The sequence below is a fragment of the Oncorhynchus tshawytscha genome, linkage group LG02, assembly GCF_018296145.1.
Source record: "Oncorhynchus tshawytscha isolate Ot180627B linkage group LG02, Otsh_v2.0, whole genome shotgun sequence".
NCBI classification, from domain to species: Eukaryota; Metazoa; Chordata; class Actinopteri; order Salmoniformes; family Salmonidae; genus Oncorhynchus; species Oncorhynchus tshawytscha.
Window position 1 is genome coordinate 28,710,397 of NC_056430.1, and position 24,595 is coordinate 28,734,991.

Here is a 24,595-nt window from a genome sequence, read left to right on the forward strand (position 1 = left end):
AAACCACTGAAGACACCAGTCCAACCACCAACAAATTGTCAACTTCAGGTATGTCACAAACCACTGTTGACATTTCTTCCACTGTGTCAACCACTGGATATGGTCTTTCCACATCATTCACAACTAGACACTTGAAAAAGACAAGTGAATCAGCATTTTCCACCTCCACTTTAGATACCACTTCCTCATCTGGATTTACCACACCTATGACAATGATTCCAGGTTCGACCACAGAAAGGAGACCGTCAACGCAAAGCAAGACAGTGACCACAATTGTGCATACACAGGCAGACAGTCAGTCAACACCAGCCCACAGTTCAACCTCAAATGTTACCCTTATGACATTCACAACAATATCTACAACTCATCAGTGTAATGAAGAGGACTGTCACTGTCATGGTGCTCCTTGTTCTTTCAATTACACTCTTGGCTTATGTCAGTGCCATTGCTCTGACTCCACCTTTGGAGATTTGTGTATTTATGGAAGTAATGTCATCACAGTTTCCTTTGGTGAGTTTTCCTTTTCATTATAATTCCTTAGCCTCTACATGACTAGTAAAAAATGTATTGGTCAATGTTGTTTAACAAGTAAAGCTGAATGTCACCTCTGCATGAACTAATTAACTAATGTTTCATCGTGAATGATTGATGCTATCATGAACCCATACATGTGTGGTTTTAACTTGACATAGAAGGACGAGACCTTTTGCACCAATGGTAGACCCATTAAACTTAGGGCTCGATTCAATCCGTGTCGAAATGTAAAGGTCATTTCTGATTGACATTTACTTTGCCTTGCTACCCATCCACATCACTCCAGCCAACTGAAGTTTCTTATCCACAATGACATTTAAAAACTTTCCACGATGACGTTATCAACTTTGATACTCTGACTAGTTAGATTTGTTAGAGACAATCCAACGATTTCTAGTATGTCAGTTTCAGATTGAATATGTGTAGCGATCGATAGAGCAGCAGAATTAAATTCAGGATGAGTTGTCAGGCAAGCATTTACCATGAAAAAAAGCGGATAGGAACATGGTCTTTCATCCTCCTATAGCGCTGAACTTTGGCGATACGGATTGAATCAAGCCCTTCTTCACTGCCCTCAATTTACTAATAACAAAACGGGATTCTCTGTATGTTTGTACTTACGTAGGCATGCGTTTCTTTGCAGATAAGGCAGTACCAACCAGAAAGGCATATGTCTCTTTGAGGATTATCAGGGAATTTGAGACTGAGTATGAAAATATGAACTCCAGCAAGTCCCAAATATTAATCAAAACTTTGATTAAGGAGGTATGCAATATGTTTTTCAATGTTGTGTGATTTTGTAAAAGCATTATTCATAAATGTGTAATGGTACAGTAATATATGTGAACAACTGAATACTAATGCAATAAGGTATCATTTGTTACTGAATAAAGAAGTAGTTACAATAACACATAGGCCTAAAATGGCTACTTGATACACCATTTTTTACAGGATCAAAGTGAAATATATCAAATGTATATTTTTTCTTTCTGTTTTTCAGCTTAGTGCTCTCTGCAGGAGAGCAGATCCACACAATTTTAAAGATGTAAAAGTCATTAATCTAAAGTAGGTTATTATATTTTCAAAACTCAAAGATCTAAGAAGTTTCATTAAACAAACACGAATAAAATACACTTAAATACTGCAAATCAAATTCCTATTATATTAATCAACTGTTGAACTCTTGAAATGTGATTTATGTCTATTCTTCTAGACCTGGAAGTATTGTTGCAGAGAGCATAGCGGAATACACCTATCCCAACAATGCATCTCAAATTGATTTCCTCAACAATGAACTGGAACCCATACTTAGGAATATCTTGAACAACACAGATAACCTAATGATCATCAGTCAAGCATTTGAAAATGTGCGAATCCAGGTTACCAATATTACCTTCCAACCAATGGAAATAAGGAGTAAGTAATGTGTGGCAATTAAAAACATGTATCAGGCATAATGTTTTTTTGTATTTGTAAATTGTAAATAGTTTCATTTTGTTTGAAAAAGTTGTCAAATCAAACTTTATTGAATTTAGTAGAGATATGAGAGTAATTTTGATGGGGAATTGTTTTCTAATCAGATATTGCAGATTTGAGGTCATTTGTGGCCTGTCGTCTGGGTTTTGCCAACTACACAGAAGAGCTCTCTGATGGCAGCTGGAAGTGTGTGGGGCCTTGTAAACAGTATCCAGACTACTGTCATAGACACGGAGAATGCTTTAATAATGTTCAAAGTGGACCTATTTGTCTGTAAGACTCTATTTGTTTTCAGAATTTATTCAATCTGATAAAGTGCATTCAGAAAGTATTGAGACCCTCAGAAAGTATTTTTTTCCCTCATCAAACTACACACAATACCTCATGACAAAGCAAAAACTCTGGTTTTTAAAAATGTTTGCAAAAGCGGAAATACAACATTTACATAAGTATTCAGACCCTTTACTCAGTACTTTATTGAAGCATCTTTGGCAGCGATTAGAGCCTTGAGTCTTCTTGGGTCTTTTTTTATTTCTTTATTAAGTCATTTAAGAACAAATTCTTATTTACAACGACAGCCTGACGCCACAAGCTTGGCACACCAGCATTCCTCTCTGCAGATCTTCTCAAGCTCTGTCAGGTTGGATGGCAGAGCTAGACAGCTAATTTCAGGTCTCTCCAGAAATGTTTGATCGGTTTCAAGTCCAGGCTCTGGCTGGGCCACTAAAGGACATTCAGAGACTTTTCCCGAAGCCACTCCTGCGTTGTCTTAGCTGTGTGCTTAGGGTCATTGTCCTGTTGGAAGGTGAAAGTTCGTCCCAGTCTGAGGTCCTAGGCACTCTGGAGTAGGTTTTTTATCAAGGATCTCTCTGTACTTTGATCTGTTCATCTTTCCCTCGATCCTGACTAGTCTCCCAGTCCCTTCCGCTGAAAAACATCCCCACAGCATGATGCTGCCACCACCATACTTCACCGTAGGGATGGTGACAGGTTTCCTTCAGACGTGACGTTTGGCATTCAGGCCAGGAGTTCAATCTTGGTTTCATCAGACCAGAGAATCTTGAATCTCATGGTCAGAGTCTTTAGGTGACTTTTGGCAAACTCCAAGTGGGCTGTCATGTGCCTTTTACTGAGGAGTGGCTTCTGTCTGGCCACTCTACCATGAAGGCCTGATTGGTGGAGTGCTGCAGAGATGGTTGTCCTTCTAGAAGGTTCTCCCATCTCCGCAGAGTAACTCTAGAGCTCTGTCAGAGTGACCATCGGGTTCTTGGTCAAGGCCTTCTCCACTGATTGATCTAGGAAGAGTCTTGGTGGTTCTAAACTTCTTACATTTAAGAATGATGGAGGCCACTGTGTTCTTGGGGACCTTCAATGCTGCAGAAATGTTTTGGTACCCTTCCCCAGATCTGTGCCTCGACACAATCCTATCTCGGAGTTCTATGGACAATTGCTTCGACCTCATGGCTTGGTTTTGGCTCTGACGTGCACTGTCAACTGTGGGACCTTATATAGACAGGTGTGTGCCTTTCCAAATTATGTCCAATCAATTGAATTTACCACAGGTGGACTCCAATCATGTTGTAGAAACGTCTCAAGGATGATCAATGGAAACAGGATGCACCTAAGCTCAATTTCGAGACTCATAGCAAAGGTTCTGAAAATGTATGTAAATAAGGTATTTCTGTTTTTTTTTGTGTTTTTTTCTCGAAAAACCTGTTTTCGCTTTGTCATTACTGGGTATTGTATGTAGATTGCTGAGGACTTTTTGTTTGTATCCATTTTAGAATAAGGCTGTAACATACAATTGGAAAAAGTCAAGGGGTCTAAATACTTTCCCAAGGCACTTTATGTACCGTATGTAGTGCTGGGATTTTGGTACATGTTAAGTTGTGTTACACAATGTTACAAAGTAATTTCAGTTAATTAAATGTAACCAAATTAAATGTTGAAACAAATGCTGAAGCAGTATGCATCATAACCCCCTCACTGTTGGACAAAGGTGCTATGAGTCTTCCCTGGAGCAGTATGATGGACCCCAGTGTGAGCGCTTCCGCAGGGGAAGAGGTTTCTATGCTGCACTCTTTGGTGCGCTGGGGGCAGGCATCCTCCTCATACTTGTTCTCATCGTGGTTATCGTGGTCCTGCGAAGGAACCGTGGGGGACGATGGTGGGTATCATAACATAATACAGGCATATTCTTGTATGCCATGCAAATGATTGCTTGATTTGAAGTAAATTAGATGCAATCTGTGTAAGGAATATCATTTTATGGTTTAAAAAAATGTTGTTTTTATAACTCAGGAACATTGACAAGCCACCTGCCAGAAGACTGATGTCTCTCAAAGAGGACTTTTTTGACTTCACACAAAGAGGTATGCTCATCTCTGCACAGTCCCAATGACTGACAACCAGAATATTATACTTTCTATAATATATTCCCAACACTCATTTGTTTTCATTTTGATTTTAGACCTCGGTCCATACCATGGCAGTTCACCAGTCTACACAAATACTGATTTAGTTCACGAAGGCTGCCCAGGAGTATTCTGCCTGCATCTTGACAATGTTGACACAACATAAAATGTACATTTACAGGCATTATACTGTAATTTCTGTTGTTTCATGTCTTTCATATTTGTCATATCTTACAATCTTTGCTATGAATGAAAAATTACATCCAGTAATGAGTGGCAGTAAATATAAAATATAGTATCTACACTAAAACATCACACCTTTCTATATACTATAATAACAAGTATTTACATGTAATTACTTACACAGTCTAGAGCACCAGCTGTTTATGATTCTCTATTTTAATGAATACTAATGTTGACATTTTAAGTGATATGATTATCCAAAATGTTTTCTCAGGTGAAGACCCAATGGCCAACAATAATAGATTTTCTTCAAAATAACACAGAATAAAATATTCAAGCTGCCTAAAACGTTTAACCACAAATAATTATTCTTTATAACATGCATAATCATTGTGAATCAAATTCATTTTGTACTGCAGCTGTTTTACTGGAATTCAGAAGCATAAGGCTACACACTACTGTCCTTTGAGGACTTGATAAATAGAATGAGATCTAGATGAACAATTTCCTGACATTGAAGATGACCCTGTATGAGTATTAGATGTGTACGTTACATCTGTTGACTAAGTGTAATATGTCACTTCTGGGCTTTGGGTTCACATATATATTTTTAATTTGACAAATATTTAAATAAACGGTGAGACGAATCATCTGCGTCCTTTTCTTCCATTCTTCACATCTTTAAATGGAATGTAATATTTATATATTTATCTAATATCATGTGGCAATTACAACCTATGTGCGCTAGGGGGAGCACACATCCTTTTTTCCAAGGACAACTGCATGTGCTTTCAGAAAGGGAAGAGCATCAATAATAAAATAACAGTATAACAAAGAAAACAAATAAAAACTGTTTTCTCTTTGAATGTGTTGGCAATAATGTCATGCAATAGGTTCAGTTCACATCATGCAATGTTCAGTTGCATGACATTTAGCGTTATTGCCAATGTTTGAAGAGCTGTTGCTTGTAGCCTGTTGGTTAGAGCGTTGGGCCAGTAACTGAAAGGTTGCTGGATTGAATCCCTGAGCTGACAAGGTAAAAATATGTTGTTCTGGGCAAGGCAGTTAACCCACTGTTCCCTGGGTGCTGTTGAAGTGGATGTTAATTATAGCAGCCACCCGCACCTCTCTAATTCAGAGATGCATTCAGTTGTACAACTGACAGGTATTCCCCTTTCTCTTTAATTCACTCTGGGCATTACTGCTGATAGCCTACAGAGTATTGGAAGTAGAGGGACAGGTAGCATTTTGTGCCAGTACTGCCAATGTGATATATTCTCTGGGCTCTTATACTGTATCCATTATTCAAGCTGGTATTTCACTCTGCATTTTTATCTTTAGAATCCGGTTTATTCATTTGATCATGTTGTTTCTGTTTTGTATAGACATAGAGGAAAGTCTGATTCAAACATGACAGTTTTGTATAGACATAGAGGAAAGTCTGATTCAAACATGACAGTTTTGTATAGACATAGAGGAAAGTCTGATTCAAACATGACAGTTTTGTATAGACATAGAGGAAAGTCTGATTCATGACAGTTTTTGTATCTAAAACACTACAACACTCGATGACCCCTTTTTAAATCAATTCTGTTTTATTTGACCCCTCCCTCTCCCCCACATCGATAGAAAACAGCCATAATGTTGTCTCTACCACAGACTATAACCAGACATTTATAATCTTGCTGCAGAATTATTAGAGGACATTCAGACATCGCAACCACACTGCAATATTTGTCACAGACATCTGCAGGCGAAAGCACAAAGGTTATATATATTTATGTATTTATTATTTTAATAAGAGCAGCCATAAAAAGTGGGAGATTGTTCCATTGGGTAAATCTCACACTTTGTCAGCCTTGAGGTAGAACATGGTTAAGACAATGAACACTGAAATGTGCATCCCCTGTGTGCATGTTCCTGTCGTGTTTCTGTTTGGGATGTTTCTTGTGGTTAATGTAAGTTTTTCTTGCATGAATTCACAAATGCGTCGCACAGACCAGATTCATTATTGCTCTTTGTTTCGTCTTGATTTTGTGTACTTGCGCTTTACTGTCCCCATTTGGGACCACCATTTAAATAGATAGCCCTTGTCATCATCTGTTGCCATGGCCACCGTCCATGCTGTTGCCTAGCAGCTCACCTGAGCGAGAGCCAGGTGAAAGAGCTGGCAGGTGGCCTAGATCACACTGCTGCCTTTTGTTCCTCTCAGAGGACACAGCACCAACACCGTCAATAGACCATCATACTATATGCTTACAGCAAAAAAGGAATGGTAAGTTATGAGCTACCCTTTCCAGAGACAATAACCAATGTACTGTATAAGAATAATGTTGAGCAGGTGACCGCACCCTAGACTGGATTTGGCTAATGATTTCAGTCCTGCTCTGTGTGCATAGCTGTCCTGTGCTATAAAAATGAGTAACTGCACTGACAAATCTTTTCAAATAAGAAGATAACTTTTCCAATCATCATTCAAGCTATGAACTTGAAGACCTGAGGAACCAGGTTACCTGGCCTCTGAGTTGCTCAACAGGTAGCCGGGGGGAGAGTCATACTTACAACCAGGAAGGGGAAGGTAATGTATACCTGTCTGTCTGAATAAGTCGCTCTGCTGTGTGTTTGGACTGCAGCCAGCTGTAATGAGGCACTGCATGAGGGTGTGGGTGGGGGTGATAAAACAGGCCAAACAGCTGAATCAGAGTTCATCTCACACCATTCAACAAACAGAGTACAGAACAAAGGCCGATTCATAAATAAGTCATTTTATTTTTCCCTTTAAAAGACTGATACATTGAGATCAAATATTCATAATGACTAGTGTATTTATGTTAAATAAACACAGCATCATGTTCTTTACTCCCAGTGCATTTGTTTCACCACAGCAGATAATGTCAATTATTCTTGATGAACTAGTCTTCATTGGATTTCATTGTTTCCGATAAGACATGGGAATAGGTTAAGATTAAATAACCTATCAGTGTACAATGTAAACAATGTATTATACATGAAATATAAAACGACACGGCCTCCACTAGGTTTGTTTTCCCTTTGAGGGAAAATGTACTTAAGTGACCATTTGACTGTAGAGCTAATCTGATATCCAATTCGACCACCATGATTTATATCCAGGGTTACTTCGACACACTTGCTAAATTCACTATGTCATCATTATGATTCTTGAATAATCTATTACAATAAAATCCATATCATTTCCTGGCCGCCAGCAGCCAAAGTCTCTGGACCACACCCACTGCAATCATGTCAGGCAGGAATGCATTAGCAGAACAGGAAAGTCCGTTTCATGTAGGTAAGCCCCACACAGTCAAGCATAATATGTCTTATGTGTTATCAGGTGAGCCCAACGTCTCTGGGATCCACGATCACTTGGTGTAGTGGAAATAATGTCAAATGAAAGGTCCGGGTCATTGGTTTATAATTCTGAAATATGGTAAATGGACTATGGTAAGTGAAGTAGTGGTTTATATTTGAATCATATTTCATATTTTCACTGAGGGCGTTTGAGAAATATTTGGCACTGTTTCAGTTTTAATTTAGAGGTTTCAATTCAAATTATTTTAGGATTACGTTCCACAAGGTTTTTGGGTATATATTGATTTGTATTGTCATTGGGAGGTAGTATTGAAGACAATTAGTGACAGACAATGACTCCCAGCTTGACCAGCTACTGAGCTGCCCAAACTGTAAGAAAATCATACATTCACATATGTTCAACAGGCACATTTTTGTGCAACACAAAATGACCTGGACACTGAAAGTAGCATAAGGGTTAGGGAGGATGCTCTTTACGACCGTGTATTTGGCAGCAGTGTTGAAAACAGGAAGAGAACAGTAACAAATATTGTTAACCTAGTTTTCTACGATATGGTAGAAAAGTCACAAAATCAGCAGGGAAAACACGAACACAGTTGCACCACGCACACACACGCCTAACACAAAGTACAAACTGCACTAGACATTCCACTGGAGACAGGCATACCATTATTCCACTCTCCCACGGGTACAGAGTGTACATCCAGTGAGGGAAACACAGAAATACACTTCCATTCATAAACATAGTGGCCTGAGTAAGACTGAAATATCAACAAGGCAGGAAACATATGTGCATTCCTATATTCATGCTTATACATAATAGGAGTTAGAACGGGGATGTGGGTGGAGAATCCTTCATAAAAGTGTTTCAATACATTGGCCTCTTCTTTAGACTTCATATATGCAATAGGAGATTGATGATTGCTTTACTGACCCTTTGTCCCCAAGTTCTGAGACACAAAAGCAATATCAAAAACACAACATACAACTCACAAAACATCCTATACATGTGACACACACACCACTGAGAACTTGAGGCAGCTTATACGCTAACTGCACCACTATCAGAAAAACATTTACATATACTCAATGTACTAAAATATTAAATCATATAAAAAAAAGAGAACTAAAAATTGTTACATATTACCCACACACTCAATAGTTAGAGAACACATTTAGACCATGCATCTTTGTTGTAGTTGCAGTTCCTAAAGTCCCAGTAACTGTAAATGGTACGTCAAATACCCATGTTTTTAGAATAGCAAGGTAAAAACTACCGAAGTCGTCAGTGTTAAAGCAGCAGTAAGTGTTTGAAGGCCTCAGCGTCCTGAGGCTCTGTGTCCCCAGTGGTTGATTGCGCGAGTCCACTGGAGTCCTTCCCTAATTTGTCTCCTCCGGGTCAAACTATATCCACCTGTACTTTCCTCTTGGTCTGACAATCCCATTCTGGGTCTGAAGCCCCCCTACTGCGACCTGCCGGGCAGTCCACATCCTGGAGTATCTTCTCCGGGTAAGGTTTGTCCAGGTTGGCCGGCCTCTGTGGGAGCAGGAAGTAGTGTGTGGTGCTGGCCTTCCTGCCGTTCTCCATGACAGGCAGGATGCATGGAGACCCCTCACTGTTCTGCCTCTGTAAACCCCAGCTCACGTACTTAGGGTCTGGGGCAAAGCTCTGTGTGGGGGGCATAACACCGTTAAGGTACGAGGGGAGGCTCTTGGGGCTGGGGGTACGGGAGCTGCCTTGAGACAACAAAGGGTCCCTGGGGGGCACCTTGGGGGGCTTGTCCTCGTCACTATATGCCCCAGAGGACACCTCGGCTGACCAGCGGCGGTAGTCTGCAGTCTTGATGGGCCGTGGGGGGATGGGCACGCGGGGGGGAACCATTGGTTTGTCCATGCCCTGAGTGTGGCGGTGGTGACAGGGTAGGCGCAGCGACGTGGGCTTGTTGAAGGAGCCAGCAGGGCCAGAGTGAGAGCGCCGCAGCTTCCTCTGGGCTCGGTCCTGCTGTCTGGGACACACTGGCTGCTGCTCTGCTTGCTCCCGCACCTCCTGCTCCAACCTCTGTTGCTGTTCCTGCTGCTCGTGCTGTTGCCGCTGTTGTTCCTGTACCCGCTGTTGTTCCTGTACCCGCTGTTGTTCCTGTACCCGCTGCTGCTCCTTCTGTTCCTGTTGTCTTTGCTGCCCCGCAGGTCCCTCAAAGTAGGCATAGTTAATCTGCCCACAGCCCCTGAAGCTCCTGCGGCTGGGGGCTCCGTAGCGAAAGGCAGAGGGTTTGGGGTGACACTGCTCAGGCACCAAGCAGCGTCGGTCATCTGAACTGGTGAAGAACTCCACCTCATTGTCCATGGCCTGGTCAGGGGAAAGGTCTGCCCGCCCAGGGAGAGGAGGCAGGGGTTTGGCCCCCCGGCTAGGTGTGTGGGGGGGACTGCAGTGTTCGTACACAGACAACCTCTGGAAGGAAGGGACCACCTGGTCATCCTCAGCAGGGCTAGGGGTGGAGGGCTCAGTGCTAGATGACAGGGACAGATGAGTGGGACGGGATTTCTTTGGGGGTAACCACTGTGCACCAGGGCTATGTTTCTGTCCTGCAGGGAGAAGGTGGTTAGAAAAGCAATTCAATCAAAATATTGGCATTTTGTAACTACCAGAGAAAGTTACAACCATAGTGCACCACTAATTCACTTTAGCCAGGCTCCTAGCAGGGTCCCTAGGTTAAAAGGTTCCTGGAAGTGTGGAGGTCAGAGAGACACACACCTTAATTACTTGAACGCACCTCTCCTCTCACCATTTTTTTCAAATCAAAGTTTATTGGTCACATGCACACGGTACAGTGAAATACTTACTTGCTAACGCTCCTCAACAATGCAGTACAATAACATCAGTCAAGAATCAAATGCCAAATACAAAAGTAATAAAAGAACAAGTAGTAATAAAAAGTAGAAGAAAAGAGTAATAACAACTAGCATAAGTAGTATGTAAATAATATACAGTATGATTGATTGGTTAAACATTCCCCAGGATATACTTCAAGCAGATCCTGGGAAGCCAGCATTCTGACTCTCTATTCTTATAGAAACAAGAACCTCCCAGTAAACATCAACCAGTTGGCTCAGAGACATGGTATTAAATCCTTCCTTGTAAGGCTGTGTATAAGGCAGAGGGCAAAAGGAAGGATTGTGGGTGTAAGTGGTGGTTGGTAACATAGAAATAGAATCTACAGTGGCTGGGTCCAGTACTTACTCTCAGAATTGAGCGATGGTGGCACCTGCTGCTGAAATCGAAAGTTGTATTCTGTTGGTGCTGGATCCATACTGAAGTACAAGCTGTAAAAAGGTATGATGCACATAGTTGAGTAATTGCCCCAGATACTGTACATGTAGTTATAGCAATTCCAACCATCCCTGCAGGAATACACTTAGTAAAATATAGATGCGGTTAAGGGAACACAGACTGCTATGTTGACCAGATTGGCGCACATTTGACAAATCTGACCTAACAAAGTGGATTCGTATTGTAATAGGCCCACAATGTTACTTAAGTCCAATTTTGATATATTTGCCTGTTTCGCTGCATAACATTTCGAAGTTGTCCCTTTTCAGGTTTAGAAGAAGTGACTGCTAAATGTTAACTCCCGTATGTAAAGCTGATTAGCATACAGAAATCGGTGGTGGTAGTCAAAATCGTTTCTAAGGGTAATGCAGTTGATTGGTGAAGATGACATGAACATGTGTTGGGGTTAACATTCAAACAAGTATTATACTCGGATGTTTACTTCAACATAGTGTGAAATACTACGTTACAAACAATAGCCTAAATGTAGATTTGGGATCTTTCCCAACAGCCCTTTTCCATGGCAATTCCAATGTTTTGGTTGAGTCCTATTGACTTCTTTAAGGCATCTATGAACTAATAAAACATGTTCTTCTTGTAACCGAGGACTCACATGGGGACTTACTTGTCCAGCTCATGGCGGTGGCTCCATGAGGGCTTGGCTTCAGCCATGCTGAGACAGTGACTGGTCCGCAGGAAGGGGCTGTCTGCAGGTAAACAGATCTCCTGGGCAGTCAGGCCCGCTGTGCACATGCTCCAGGCACAATCGGGTCGCATCAAAGCCAGGAAACACTCGGACTGCCCAGCTGGCTGCTACTGCTGGACCTGTAACACAGACAAGAGGCAGGAACATGAGTGAAAGTGAAGGGGGCCCAAGGCAGGAGCTGGTAATAAAAGCACAATTAGATATCCTCTTTATTATGTTCATTGACACATTTCTACCAACATGAGACACAATCCTCGGTTGTATTTACAGTCAATATCACAACATCTCTAGTTAAAAGCTCTCTCCAAGTATCAGAAAAAAGGAAATCCAGTTTAAAAGCAAAACGTGCTGTTTTATATCATCTCATGTTATTGTTCACACTATTCCATGAGGCTGACATTTACATTTACATTTTAAAGCAAATGTTCTGCTATTGTACACATTTTGCCATAATATGCTATCTGGGGCCCCCCAACATCATGGCTGATTTTTTTAACCAAACCAATGACAGTGTCTTTTTACAACAGCAGAGTGTTAATTGAGTCCCAGCAGACAGGTAGCTCTGACTGCAAGAGATCTCTTTTAAATTAGACTGTTCCTGTAACCAGAGATATGCCTGATGTTGCAAGCACTCCCCATGTCAGATGACCTGGATGTTCGAGTCATGTCAAATGTGTGTCAGGGCTGACTAAACAATGCAAGCAAGGTTCAGAGGGAGGAAATCAAGTCATATATGCAGAACAAAGTGTAAACAAATAACACCAGCACATTATTAGCTAAATGTTCCAATGTATTCAGTCTTCAGGAGAACATTCATCCCAGGTCAGACGAGAAATGGCCAGTAACTGTCATTCCTTCACGACACATTGATGTTTTAGGTCTGTGTAGTGGGCAGTAATATCTGATAAGTATGATATTATACATTGTATATACCTCACATGTGATTTTAATAAGATTAAGCAATTCGCCTATTAAAATGTTTATCTGACTCCATTAAGATAATTAGCAATATGCAAGAGTTACAGTAATAGGCAATGAAGAAATGTCTGAGAATGAAATTCTAAATACAAGTTATTTATTTAGTAAAATGAATTTATTCACATAAAAGCCATAAAGCTTAAGTTATAAAGCACTAACAAGCGTTACAACGCATTATACCACAGCATTGTTGAATACTCGTTTCTGATTGTTAGAAGGGCATTCTAGAATGGACATTAAAACCAGTTAACGGCACAGTTGGAAAAAATGTCGTGACACCTTGCAATCATGACGCAATAAACACCTACACATGCAGACTATGCTTGCTACAAAGTTACAGAAAGCTAAACGAACAACCACACAAACTGAAATTGGATACATTTGAAACGCAGGTCTAACGAGGAAAGAAATGCAGCTAGCTAGCATTTATTAGTGCAGAGACATTTTGAGCATCTGATGACCTAACTTGGTGAACATGAATTTCTCTGGTCCCTACTTTTGCAGTCATGACACAAGTGGCACTATGCTGTAAAATACTCCCACGTTCCTAGTTTGACCAGCTGTTTTCAGCAATTTAGATTTTTTCGTTTGCTTATTATATTGGTAGGTTTGCTAGCAACAAACTATTTAGCTAGCTTCTGGCTGCAGAGTTCATGACTGTGTTAGCCGCTAGCTGGCTAGTTTGGCAACGACTGGCAACCAAAAGATGATAAAGAATGAATTTGCTTATATAAATTCAAATATGTTTTATTTCTACCGGTAAATGTGATTATAGTATTGTTTTCTTTGGCAACTGTGGGATAAACGGGCTGAACAGCTTAAACAAACGCAACGGAATAAACTGTGCAGTTATTCTGGCTGCTGAGGTTGTGACTGTATAGCCGTAACTAGTTGGTTAGCTAACAGCAAGCAAGGAATAAGAACATTGCCATGTCAACAGAACAAAGAACTAGGTCGCATCCATCAATATCAAACTAGTCGAACCAACGACTGGGTTGCATCTCTAGCAACCAAAAGATGAGAAAGTATGAATTTGCCTATGAAAATATCAACGAAAAAGGTATTCCTACTGGTAAATGAGTGCTTTCTTTGGCAACTGTGGTATAAACACCACCGTTCTGTACATTGCCTTGGAAAAATGAACCCCGCTGCATTGTACATTATTTCCAAGGTAATGTACAGAACATTGGCATTTATCTCTTATTCTAAGCATGGTTAGAGAGAGAGAGACAAAGAAACCATGGCGTGTGCCATGGCCCATAGTTCATGAGAGGGAGAGATAAAGAGTGCAAGTATCTCACCACAGCAAGTCATGAACATAAGAGGAAGAACAATGAATCGAATACCCTTTTATAAGCATCTGAGTTGTTTGGATTCAAAATCTGAGCTGTTGACCAATAGTATTACTGTAAAGTTATCCTCCAATCAGATATCAGACCTACATGATGTAATCACAACAGAACCTCTGCTTCTCAGAGGTGTGACAATGGGGGTTGACAAGATCAACACAGAAAATGCTGAATTCCTGAGAAGACAATAAAACCTGCATAGAGTGTTGATAAAAGGAGTCACTTTGGGGGCTGGGCAGACCATAAACTTATTCTGGGGACATGACCTTTAATTAGGAACCTGCGACCAGAAAGAGAGGGGAATGAGTGCATCACACAACAGCCACTGACTTCCTTTGGGTAGAGTGGCTAGACCTAATCTGGGTGACTAAGGGACATCTCTGCTCAACTGATGGAGACCATAACTTCACAGAAGTCTATGCCATTTACAGCTGATCATATGGAGGAATAGTTCAGTCAATGCGTGTTGTGGTTTGCATGTACAATAAATTCATGGCCAGAACAATATCTATCTATCGTCAACCATCCATCATCAAGTAGTAAGAACACATCCATGATCGTTTAAGAACTCAGCAGTTCTAGAGAAAGGACAGATTGATGTGCTGCCCAGACAGCTGATCATTCGGAAACAAAGCTCTGGAACAGCCCAGGACATCAAGCTCAGGCCAAATTGCCCAACATGGCATCTCTCCCATCCCTTGCCCAGGATTCAGTTCGGAGGGGATAGTACGCAACTTGATCCTTGATAATGACCCCTGAGAGGCTCACACTTCCTCTGGCAACAGGTGCAAAAACAGTTCATCCTGGCACTGGTTAACCATTGTTTACATTTAGTTTATTTAGAGGCATAAAATAAATAGAGCCCACACATTCATGAGCTTCACCATGTACCTTTATTCACAAAAATAAAAAGTTTGGGTCCTGCAAGAACCTTCGTCAGATCACTTCAACGTCGTTTGTTTGTGAATAAAGGTACGTGGTGGAGCACAGTCGTCCATTTATTTTATACCAACCTTTTTCAGCCCTGCACTCCACTTAAGGATGTGCGTTTGATCACAGTTTACTAGTGTATTTAGAGGCAACACCAGGATTAAACAAATGTAGTAGTCATGGAGAAATAATGAATGGGAACATTGCAGGCAAATTATTTCAAAGAGCAGAGGATTTTTTGTTGTGGGAAGACAAGCGGTGTGGTAAACACACTTGTGATGATGACCATCTCTATTTGACATCCATAGCGTACTATCAAAAGAGTAACACACAGGCCTATTCGAGCACAGCAGAGTCACTCCAGGCCAAGAGGTATGGTTTTACACACCATGTATGCTACACACTAACATGAGAACTTTGTGCACGTCTGATAAATCACACATTTTCCCTACAGTGCACTACTTTCGGCCACAGCCCTATATGGTGACATAACCTTACTATACACAGCGACATTAGGCACAGAAAAACATAGAAAGAAGAGGTTCACACCTCACTTACGACACCCATGCAGCGGTTTCCCGAGCAACCATACCCGCTCTACCTGTGCTGCAGGCAAACAGTGCACACACCCCCTTGCTTTACAGGATTGATTGTTCGAGTTTACTAGTATGTGGCTCACGCCATAATATACGTTTTTCCCAATTTCAAGTAACTGATGAAATAAGGATCCATCACTTCTTGATTCTTGACATCGTCAGTAAGCCTGGGGATTGCCATGGACCTCACGATACAATATTATCGTGATACTTAGCTGCCGATATGATAGGTATAGTGATTCTATTGGTTTCGCGATTCTGTATGAATGCTATTCCATACTGTGATTTTATTGCGATTCGATGTTCCAAACATATTGCTCACTATATGTCTGCTGCACATGGACAAGAGAGCCATGAGAAAACGAGTTTTGATCCGTCACGGAAATAAAAGTACTGAAAACATATTGGCTCAAGATTTTAAAAGAAGGAAAGCAAGCGAAAGAAAAAAAAAATACTGCAGTTTTGGTACAGGTACAGCTGACTAGCGCAAAAATAACAGTAATATCGTTAAAAATAATATTGCGATATATATCGTCAAATAATATACCGATAATGCAACTATCAACTTTTCACCCCAAATCAATACAGTTTATATCGCTATTGTATTTACATGACATGGGTTCTATACTAGGTCTCTATAAAGAACCAAATCGCAGTCACATACTGGAATTAAAAGCGCAGACCTAATTTTAGCTGTACAGGGAGAACACGTTGTTCCAACCTTGAATAGATTAACATATTGTATAGTAGTGTATGGTTTAGTATGAAAAGGCATAGCAGTATAATAAAGATATTATAACGGAGGGATACAATGTATGATACAATGTATGTACCTGCTGAGATAAGAGATTGCATCAATCACTGCTGCCGTCATCAACACGTATACACACACACACACACACACACACACACACACACACACACACACACACACACACACAAATAAATAAATACACATGTCACTGCAAACCAAGATGTTTTTAGAGCTCACCTTACAAGTTTTCCTCAGCTGTTACGTAGAAACGTTAAGAATCCTCTTCTGGCGACAGTTCTACTTCCCGTGTTTTGCGGTAGACGTTAGTATAGCCCAATTTACAAGCTTCAGTCTGCTATTGTACTGAGGAGAAATAAAGGACAACGCATTTGGTACAGTAACTATTCTTTATGTTCTGAGAGACTACTCAATAATACTATTGTTGTGAGTGATGTTCTTTTAAGCTCCACCACGCTACAAGAATATACTCTGGCTCCGCCTTTCACTCAACTCTTAAAGACATAGCTTTCCATTTAACGGCCTGCACACACAACACCTGCACATTCGACTACTGATGAAGATTTTATGTTTCACTTAACATGAATAATGTATATGCATACCTAAAGTGATTTATGCGGCTATATGTGTTTTGCAGGCTTCACTAAGAATTATACATTTACAGATATTTTGTGTAATTAATAGTTGGTACACATTGGTAAAAAATGTGTGATTGATTTTTTATTTAACTAGACGATTTTTTATTTAACTAGACAAGTCAGTTAAGAACAAATTCTTATTTTCAATGACGGCCTAGGAACAGTGGGTTAACTGCCTTGTCAGCTCAGGGATTCGAGCTTGCAACCTTTCGGTTACTAGTCCAACACTCTAACCACTAGGCTACCTGACACATCTTTACTGTACAGTAGGCTACAGTGGCCTTCAAACTGAACTCTGAACCTCAAAGTCAGCTCCAGTGCATTTTTTCATTGTTCCCCTCTAATCAGAGACGGAATTAGTCCTGGAACACCAGGTGGGTGTAATTAATTATCAGGTAAAACAGAAACCCAGCAGGCTCCGGACCTCATAGGGTAAGAGTTGAAAATCCCTGGGCTACACTATCATCTGACATAACAGAAGTCAGTTTTATCTACATTCCTTGAGTGTTGTACATTCTATTGTGTGTTGCAGTATTTGAGGTTTTACAGATTATGCTGGGAGTAAGTGTTTAGAGTGCTTATCAAAAACAAATAAATACAGCACAAATTGTGGCAGGAGAGGGGAATACATATTGTACGCTATAAGTTGGCTAAATTGCATTTTGCATTACAGAATGAAGATAAGGATCATTTTTGTTAGCAACTCAGGTAGGGATTAAATGAGCTATTCTGTGCTCATGGCTTTGTGTGACGCCACACTGGCTGATCCCTGGCAGTCCCTGGGCAGACAGAGGTTGTTTGAGGACCCAGACTGAATCGTAACCTGTCTGAACACAACTGCATAGCACAGAGAATACAACACACACATACACATACCTCTGTCAGTCTTATTCTGGATGTACCATTGACTCTATCAACACTCTGTTTGTAGCTGTGCTTTATCGTTTCCAGCTAGACTCAGTGGAACAAAGACAAAATGAATGTAAAACTCTCACACACAAAGCTGAGGGGAGACAGAGAGAAGTAGAGAGGAGGAGTAGGTTTAGGTAATACGGATGTCTCAAGTGGAGATAAGGAGGTAGGCACAGGGTCGTTCCATGTCGATTTCAGCAAACCAGTACACCCACCATTTCAGATTGTTCTGAAAATGTTCTTGTAGTTAGAAACAGATAAGATAAGCATTCCGGAAGCATTAGTTGGTTGAAATTGAATTTGATCTCTGAGAAATTAAGCTACTTGATTTCACCCAAATGTATAGGAGTCATATACTGTTAAATAATTATAGTACCCAACATCCGATTTGGGCCAAACTTTTTCCTAACAATGAGTAAGACATGAGGAATCCGAAGAAGCGGTCAAAAGCCATCCAAGGACCCCCCACACCCTACGCCAATCCCACCCAACAAGTATATACAGTAGTATCAGTTATTTATGTTTGACAAGTAGTATGGAAATGCGGCTCAGAGTATTGTTTCTTCATCCTATGTATTGTATTCTCAGTGGATTTGGTGATGGTTTTTGCCCCAGTTCAGAGAAATTAGTAATTGAAGTGGTTGAGTTTATTAGATCCTAGAAATTCCTAGATCCTATATTACCAGGTTTGACAACTAGATGTTGCTGTTCCTGCTATCCATACTACTTCTCAAACATATAGAAGTGAAACTAAATACTAATTGTTGGGGTGGAATTGCCATAGGGTGGGGGGGTGGGGTCCGTGGGTGGCTTTTGACTATTTCTTTGGATTCCTCATGTCTAACTCATTATTAGATTTTTTTGGGGGTCCAAACCGGGTCTTAGGCACTATATTTATTCAATATTATATGAATCCTGCAATCAATTAGCTTAATTTCTCAGAGATTCAATTATATTTCAATAAACTAATGTTGCAAAAATGCTAATCTTATCTGTTTTGAACAACAGAAACAATTTCAGAAAAATATGAGATGGTGGGTGTTGAAATCCTCTTTGTTGTGCTTTTTGAGGTGGATCGACCCCGCAGCAAACACACAGAGAAACACCCTTATCTCCGCAGTATATTATCCTGCATGGTAACTGAATGGAGTCCACGTCGTCTGACTGTTGCTTCTTATCTGATGCCTGTGGACGTTTCTGTTTACCTGGGACCTGCTCTGTGTTTGTCAGAATATTGACTGGGCAGCTCCGATGATGAAACAACAGAAATGTCCTTTATAGACTTTACTCTGGTCATAATGTCCCATACCAGTCACACAAGTCTGACACTATAGCGTCAAATTAGATGTGAATGAATTATAATGGACTTGTTCCACTGTACTGAGAAATAAAATTACTTTATTACACTGTTTATATATTACACATTTGCTACACTGTATCAAAACCCTTTAACAGATGTCTATTTAGCATTACCTAAATGGGTGAGTCACTCTCTGTCTGCTTGAATATCTGCTGGAACAACTCCGGCCATTATAAACTTTGTGTGTGTCCGTTCAACCTACACTATATATACAAGGGTATGTGGACACCCCTTCAAATTAGTGGATTCGGCTATTTCAGCCACACCCATTGCTGACAGGTGTATAAAATCGAGCACACTGCCATGCAATCTCCATAGACAAACATTGGCAGTAATATGGCCTTACTGAAGAGCTCAGTGACTTTCAACGTGGCACTTCATAGGATGCCACCTTTCCAACAAGTCAGTTTGTCAAATTTCTGCCCTGCTAGAGCTGTCCTGGTCAACTGTAAGTGCTGTTATTGTGAGGTGGAAATGTCTAGGAGCAACAAAGGCTCAGCCGCGAAGTGACAAGCCACACAAGCTCACAGAACGGGACCGTCGAGTGCTGAAGCGCGTAGCGCATAAAAATCATCTATATTCACTTGCAACACTGACTATCGAGTTCCAAACGGCCTCTGTCAGCAAAATAACTGTTTGCCGGGAGCTTCATGAAATGGGTTTCAATGGCCGACCAGCCGTACACAAGGCTAAGATCACCATGTGCAACGCCAAGCATCAGCTGGAGTGGTGTAAATCTCGCCGCCATTGGACTCTGGAGCAGTTGAAACGCGTTTTCTGGAGTGATGAATCACGCTTCACCATCTGGCAGTCCGACGGACAAATCTGGGTTTGGTGGATGCCAGGAGAACCTGTCCCAATGCATAGTGCCAAATGTACATTTTGATGGAGGAGAAAAAATGTTCTCGGGCTGTTTTTCATGGTTCGGAATAGGCCCCTTAGTTACAGTGAAGGGAAATCTTAATGCTACAGCATACAATGACATTCTAGATGATTCTGTGCTTCCAACTTTGTGGCAACAGTTTGGGGAATGCCCTTTCCTGTTTCAGCATGACAATGCCCCCGTGCACAAAGCGAGGTCCATACAGAAATGGTTAGTTGAGATCGGTGTGGAAGAACTTGACTGGCCTGCATAGAGCCCTGACCTCAACCCTATCAAACACCTTTGGGATGAATTGGAACACTGACTGCGAGCCAGGCCTTATCGCCCAACATCAGTGCCCGACCTCACTAATGCTCTTTTGGCTGAATGGAATCAAGTCCTCGCAGCAACATCTCAACATCTAGTGGAAAGCCTTCGCAGAAGAGTGTAGGCTGTTAAAGCAGCAAACTCCATATTAAAGCTCATGATTTTGGAATGAGATGTTCGACGAGCAGATGTCCACATACTCACGTAGTGTAACTAGGCTAAACAAACTAGCTACAACCATGCATGCTAACCAAACACAGTCATGCAATGTCTACAAACAAGTGCATTGTTAAATAAATAGAGGCAGAAACGGGAGGTAAGTGGAGGGAACAAAGTGTGCGTATTGCTTGTCTTGGTAAATCTCCATAGCCAGCCTTGGCCCCCGGATTTAACAGGCTTATCATTAGATATTTAGCCGTGGATGGACCAGGCTCTCTCTAATCCCCCTTTATAATTTCAAGGACATTTTTAAAATTCCTTTAGGCCAGTTGTTGCCTGCAGGAGAATGGTGGGGTTGTGAGATCAGATTACTGGGTGTTTGTGGATATATGAAGGTGAGCTTGAGAGCTGTGTGTTGCATATGATTTCTGTGTAACTGCATAAAATCAAGTCTGCACAGTAAATACATATTGCTTTGTTTACTTTGACAGCTTTTGTTGGCATTACCTACTTACAGTGATTTCATATGGAATTTCCTTTAGGGGTTCTTCAAATTGAAACTGTGGGGGAACCCCCATAAGTTCTTTGAAGAACCCTTTTGATGGATCCTCTAATAACATTTTGATGGACCCCCCCAGTATTATTATTAATAATACGCATAACAATAACACAATATTTTAGAAAAAAAAGAAAAGATTTTAGTGACAAAGCAGAATAAAAAAAATCCAAATATGAGGTAGACTCCCAGCATAGCCCAGCAAAGTCCAATGGGTATATCCTCTGGCGTGTTGATGTTAATGTGTTGAAGCTCTCCGTATCCATAGCCAGAATGATTTTGCAGTGCATGGTGATCAAACAGGTTTCCTGTTATATTGATCAGAGGTGTAAAGAGGGTGAAGTATGTGGATCCAAAAAATAGTAATTATACAGATGATTAACAAAACATGCACATGACAGTATTCATACCTTAGTTTTTGTGGTAAATGATAATGGAACAAAAAGTTTTGATAATGGTTTTCATATACATACCTTACCCATAATGTAGAGGCCTATGGGATATTCATTGAAGAAATAAGAGAGGAGGATGGGACATGTGATCTGCATAACATACCAACACCAATTGACATACCTTTGTATGCCTCTTCCTCTGTATACCTGCAGACACAGACACAAAAAGTGAGCAGTTCAGTCATCTGCACCCAATACAGCTAGCCGTCAACATATTCTCAGTCTACATATTCTTACCTCTTTGTTGATTGATATCCATCGAATTGTGTCCATTTTCTGTTTTTGAAAGATGTGCACAAATATCAAAAGATAGATGGTATCACCATGAAACAATATAAATTTAGATTATACAAAGGGACGAACCTTAAATGTTTTATTATTTTACCGGGTAAGTTGACTGAGAACACGTTTTCATTTACAGCAACGACCTGGGGAATAGTTACAGGGGAGAGGAGGGGGATGAATGAGCCAATGTAAGCTGGGGATGATTAGGTGACAGTGATGGCCTGAGGGACAGCTTGGGAATTTAGCCAGGACACCAGGGTTGACACCCCTATGATAAGTGCCATGGGATCTTTAATGAACTCAGAGAGTCAGGACACCCGTTTAACTTCCCATCCGAAAGGCAGCACCCTACACAGGGCACTGCCCTGGGGCATTGGGATGTTTAATTTTAGACCAGTTGGAGTAGGAGTGCCCTCCAACACCACTTCCAGTAGCATCTGGTCAGGGACTGACCAGGACCAACCCTGCTTAGCTTCAGAAGCAAGCCAGCAGTGGGATGCAGGGTGGTATGCTGCTAGCCATTAAATTGAGGAGACCTCTACATTTTTCATTGAAGTGCCTGCACCTGCTGTCCTTACACATTCAAATCCAAATGTTTCAGATGGGCAGTTAGGTTCCTGCAGGAACCCCACCAACTAAGGAGGTTCCTCGATCAACCCCACCTCCTATGGGGTTCTTGGAAGAACCTTTTGGGCACAATTTTCAGTGCCAAGAACCCTAAGGTTCTTCAAAGAACATTGAGGAGCTTAGAATAACCCTGGTTGAACCCCTCATTTTTAGAGTGTAGAGAAGAAGCATAGAAATGTGTAAGAGAATGAAATGAAAAAAGACTAGATTGGACAGATAAATTGAAAGGGTAGGATTAACTGGAGAACTTTTTGTGCTAAGTATTACCCCATGCCTCCGCCCCTCTCTTTTCCCCTCCCATAACAAAGCAGCCCTCTTCACTCTGGTGCCTGCGTGATGTCACCACACAGGAAGTTCCTTATAAAGTCAGTCAGGCAGACAGGCAGGCAGCACAGAGAAGAGAGGGCTTGGGACAGTATATAAAATAAGTACTGAAACATCTACTGGCACTCAACAGGTCCTACATACAGACACAGCACTCCTCTGCCAGATACCTTTTCTACAAGATGAAATACATGTCATAAAGCATTTGATGGCTTAGGTTAAATCCCCTGCCATATCCTCCCCAATAATGCCAGAACTCACAGCTTCCTACTTTCCTTTGAACCTGAGGGAATTTCCCAATATGGTTCACCCTTTCCAACACCAGGATATTCATGTGGAATGACGTTACATTCTCACAGCTGATTATAATAGCTTTCTCTCCAGCAGGAAGGGTGGGGTGTGTTTGATAGAAAAGAAGGAGGCAACATCATAGCTGGAAATGACTCATCCACTATCAAGGTCATCAGATTGATGACCTCTAGCTGTTGAGGTAATCCTGTTACGTATATGTATTTTCACTGTGAATTCAAAGTTTACTTGGAAATAAACAGCAGAAATGGTACCATTGATTGGACACTGATATATAGATTGTAGTTCTTAGCGACTAACCAACATTTCTGGTATTTTTACTTTTTTAAACAACTAATTGACCAATGTTGGTTAAAACATTTTGAATTCCATTTCGCAATTTTTTTTCTGTGAGCTCAATGCACACATTGCGCAGTTTCTCTAGAGAAAAATCAGTTCAAGCCAGAACTGTGTGATGTAGTAGGGAGTTGTAGTTTCTAACAGGCCAATATTCGACATAGTTTAACCAATGACCATAATCCATTGTGTGCCTACTTGTCCGGTCTGTGTGTTTATTTTACACCTGCTATGAGAAGAGACAGAAGAATGCTCAATTGAGAGGGATAGAGAACAGTTGCTTTGCGAGGTATCTCTACTTGAAAATACATGATGTAAGTCAGGGATCATCAACTACATTCAGTCTCAGGCTGATTTTGTCTTAAATGGATGGTCAGATGGCCGGAAAATAATTACAAATAATTTGTAGACTAAAAAATGACCGCAATAAATAATATTTGACTAAAATATAATAATTTAAAACGTTGCGAACATTTGTATATGATCACATACTGTATATCTCTCTATTATGCGTGGGAATACTTTGGAACAGATTTCCAAAAACGGTATTTTCCACTACAGCCCCGTTTCCTGCAGTCCAAAGGTCTTTCATGTCCAACAATTATTATCATTTTTTTTGTTTAGCTCAGAAAACTGAGGGTGAAATTCAGCCCAAGGGCCACCAGTTGGGGAATCCTGGTGTAAGTTATTTATAGTTGGTATTCAGAAGTCATAAAAGTATACTTTAATTTGAAGAACTGCTAAAATAGTGATATAGGTAGCATATAGGCAGCAGCTCTATAGTGATGATGTCATCAAATGAAACAAATGTAATACACACAACAACTGACATATTGTATTAAGTAGTAA

The 24,595-nt window shown here is 40.8% G+C and overlaps 2 protein-coding genes across 3 annotated transcripts; one reads left to right on the plus strand and one right to left on the minus strand.

Annotated features, from left to right (window-relative positions):
- The first annotated feature begins 1,161 nt into the window (after positions 1-1,161).
- Positions 1,162-5,238, plus strand: LOC112215155 (mucin-3B). The gene is made up of 7 exons (XM_024374102.1): positions 1,162-1,299; positions 1,535-1,599; positions 1,748-1,950; positions 2,115-2,283; positions 4,010-4,177; positions 4,312-4,382; positions 4,481-5,238. Exons 1-7 carry the CDS (start codon positions 1,162-1,164, stop codon positions 4,588-4,590), a joined length of 924 nt encoding a protein of 307 aa, XP_024229870.1. The 3' UTR covers positions 4,591-5,238.
- Positions 5,239-7,356: 2,118 nt separating this feature from the next.
- Positions 7,357-17,335, minus strand: LOC112215673 (ERBB receptor feedback inhibitor 1). 2 transcript variants are annotated; one of them, XM_024374908.2, is made up of 4 exons: positions 16,819-17,335; positions 11,894-12,093; positions 11,179-11,261; positions 7,357-10,523 (listed from the first exon to the last, which is right to left on the minus strand). In XM_024374908.2, the coding sequence occupies exons 2-4, from the start codon at positions 12,043-12,045 to the stop codon at positions 9,340-9,342; spliced, it is 1,419 nt and encodes a 472-aa protein (XP_024230676.1). In that variant the 5' UTR covers positions 12,046-12,093; positions 16,819-17,335; the 3' UTR covers positions 7,357-9,339. The 2 variants fall into 2 exon arrangements, with proteins under 2 accessions (XP_024230676.1, XP_024230678.1); XM_024374910.2 differs by lacking the exon at positions 16,819-17,335 and having other exon boundaries at positions 11,882-12,019.
- Between the last annotated feature and the right edge of the window lie 7,260 nt (positions 17,336-24,595).

Excerpts from the sequence above, each read along its gene's own strand:
- LOC112215673 (XM_024374908.2), bottom strand. The coding sequence starts at position 12,045 with ATGCGACCCGATTGTGCCTGGAGCATGTGCACAGCGGGCCTGACTGCC. Across the intron at positions 11,262-11,893 it reads CACCGCCATGAGCTGGACAA|CTTGTACTTCAGTATGGATC; the intron begins GTAAGTCCCCAT and ends ACCTTTTTACAG. Across the intron at positions 10,524-11,178 it reads ACCATCGCTCAATTCTGAGA|GACAGAAACATAGCCCTGGT; the intron begins GTAAGTACTGGA and ends TTCTCCCTGCAG.
- LOC112215155 (XM_024374102.1), top strand. The coding sequence starts at position 1,162 with ATGCGTTTCTTTGCAGATAAGGCAGTACCAACCAGAAAGGCATATGTC. Across the intron at positions 1,600-1,747 it reads GTAAAAGTCATTAATCTAAA|ACCTGGAAGTATTGTTGCAG; the intron begins GTAGGTTATTAT and ends CTATTCTTCTAG. Across the intron at positions 4,178-4,311 it reads AGGAACCGTGGGGGACGATG|GAACATTGACAAGCCACCTG; the intron begins GTGGGTATCATA and ends TTTATAACTCAG.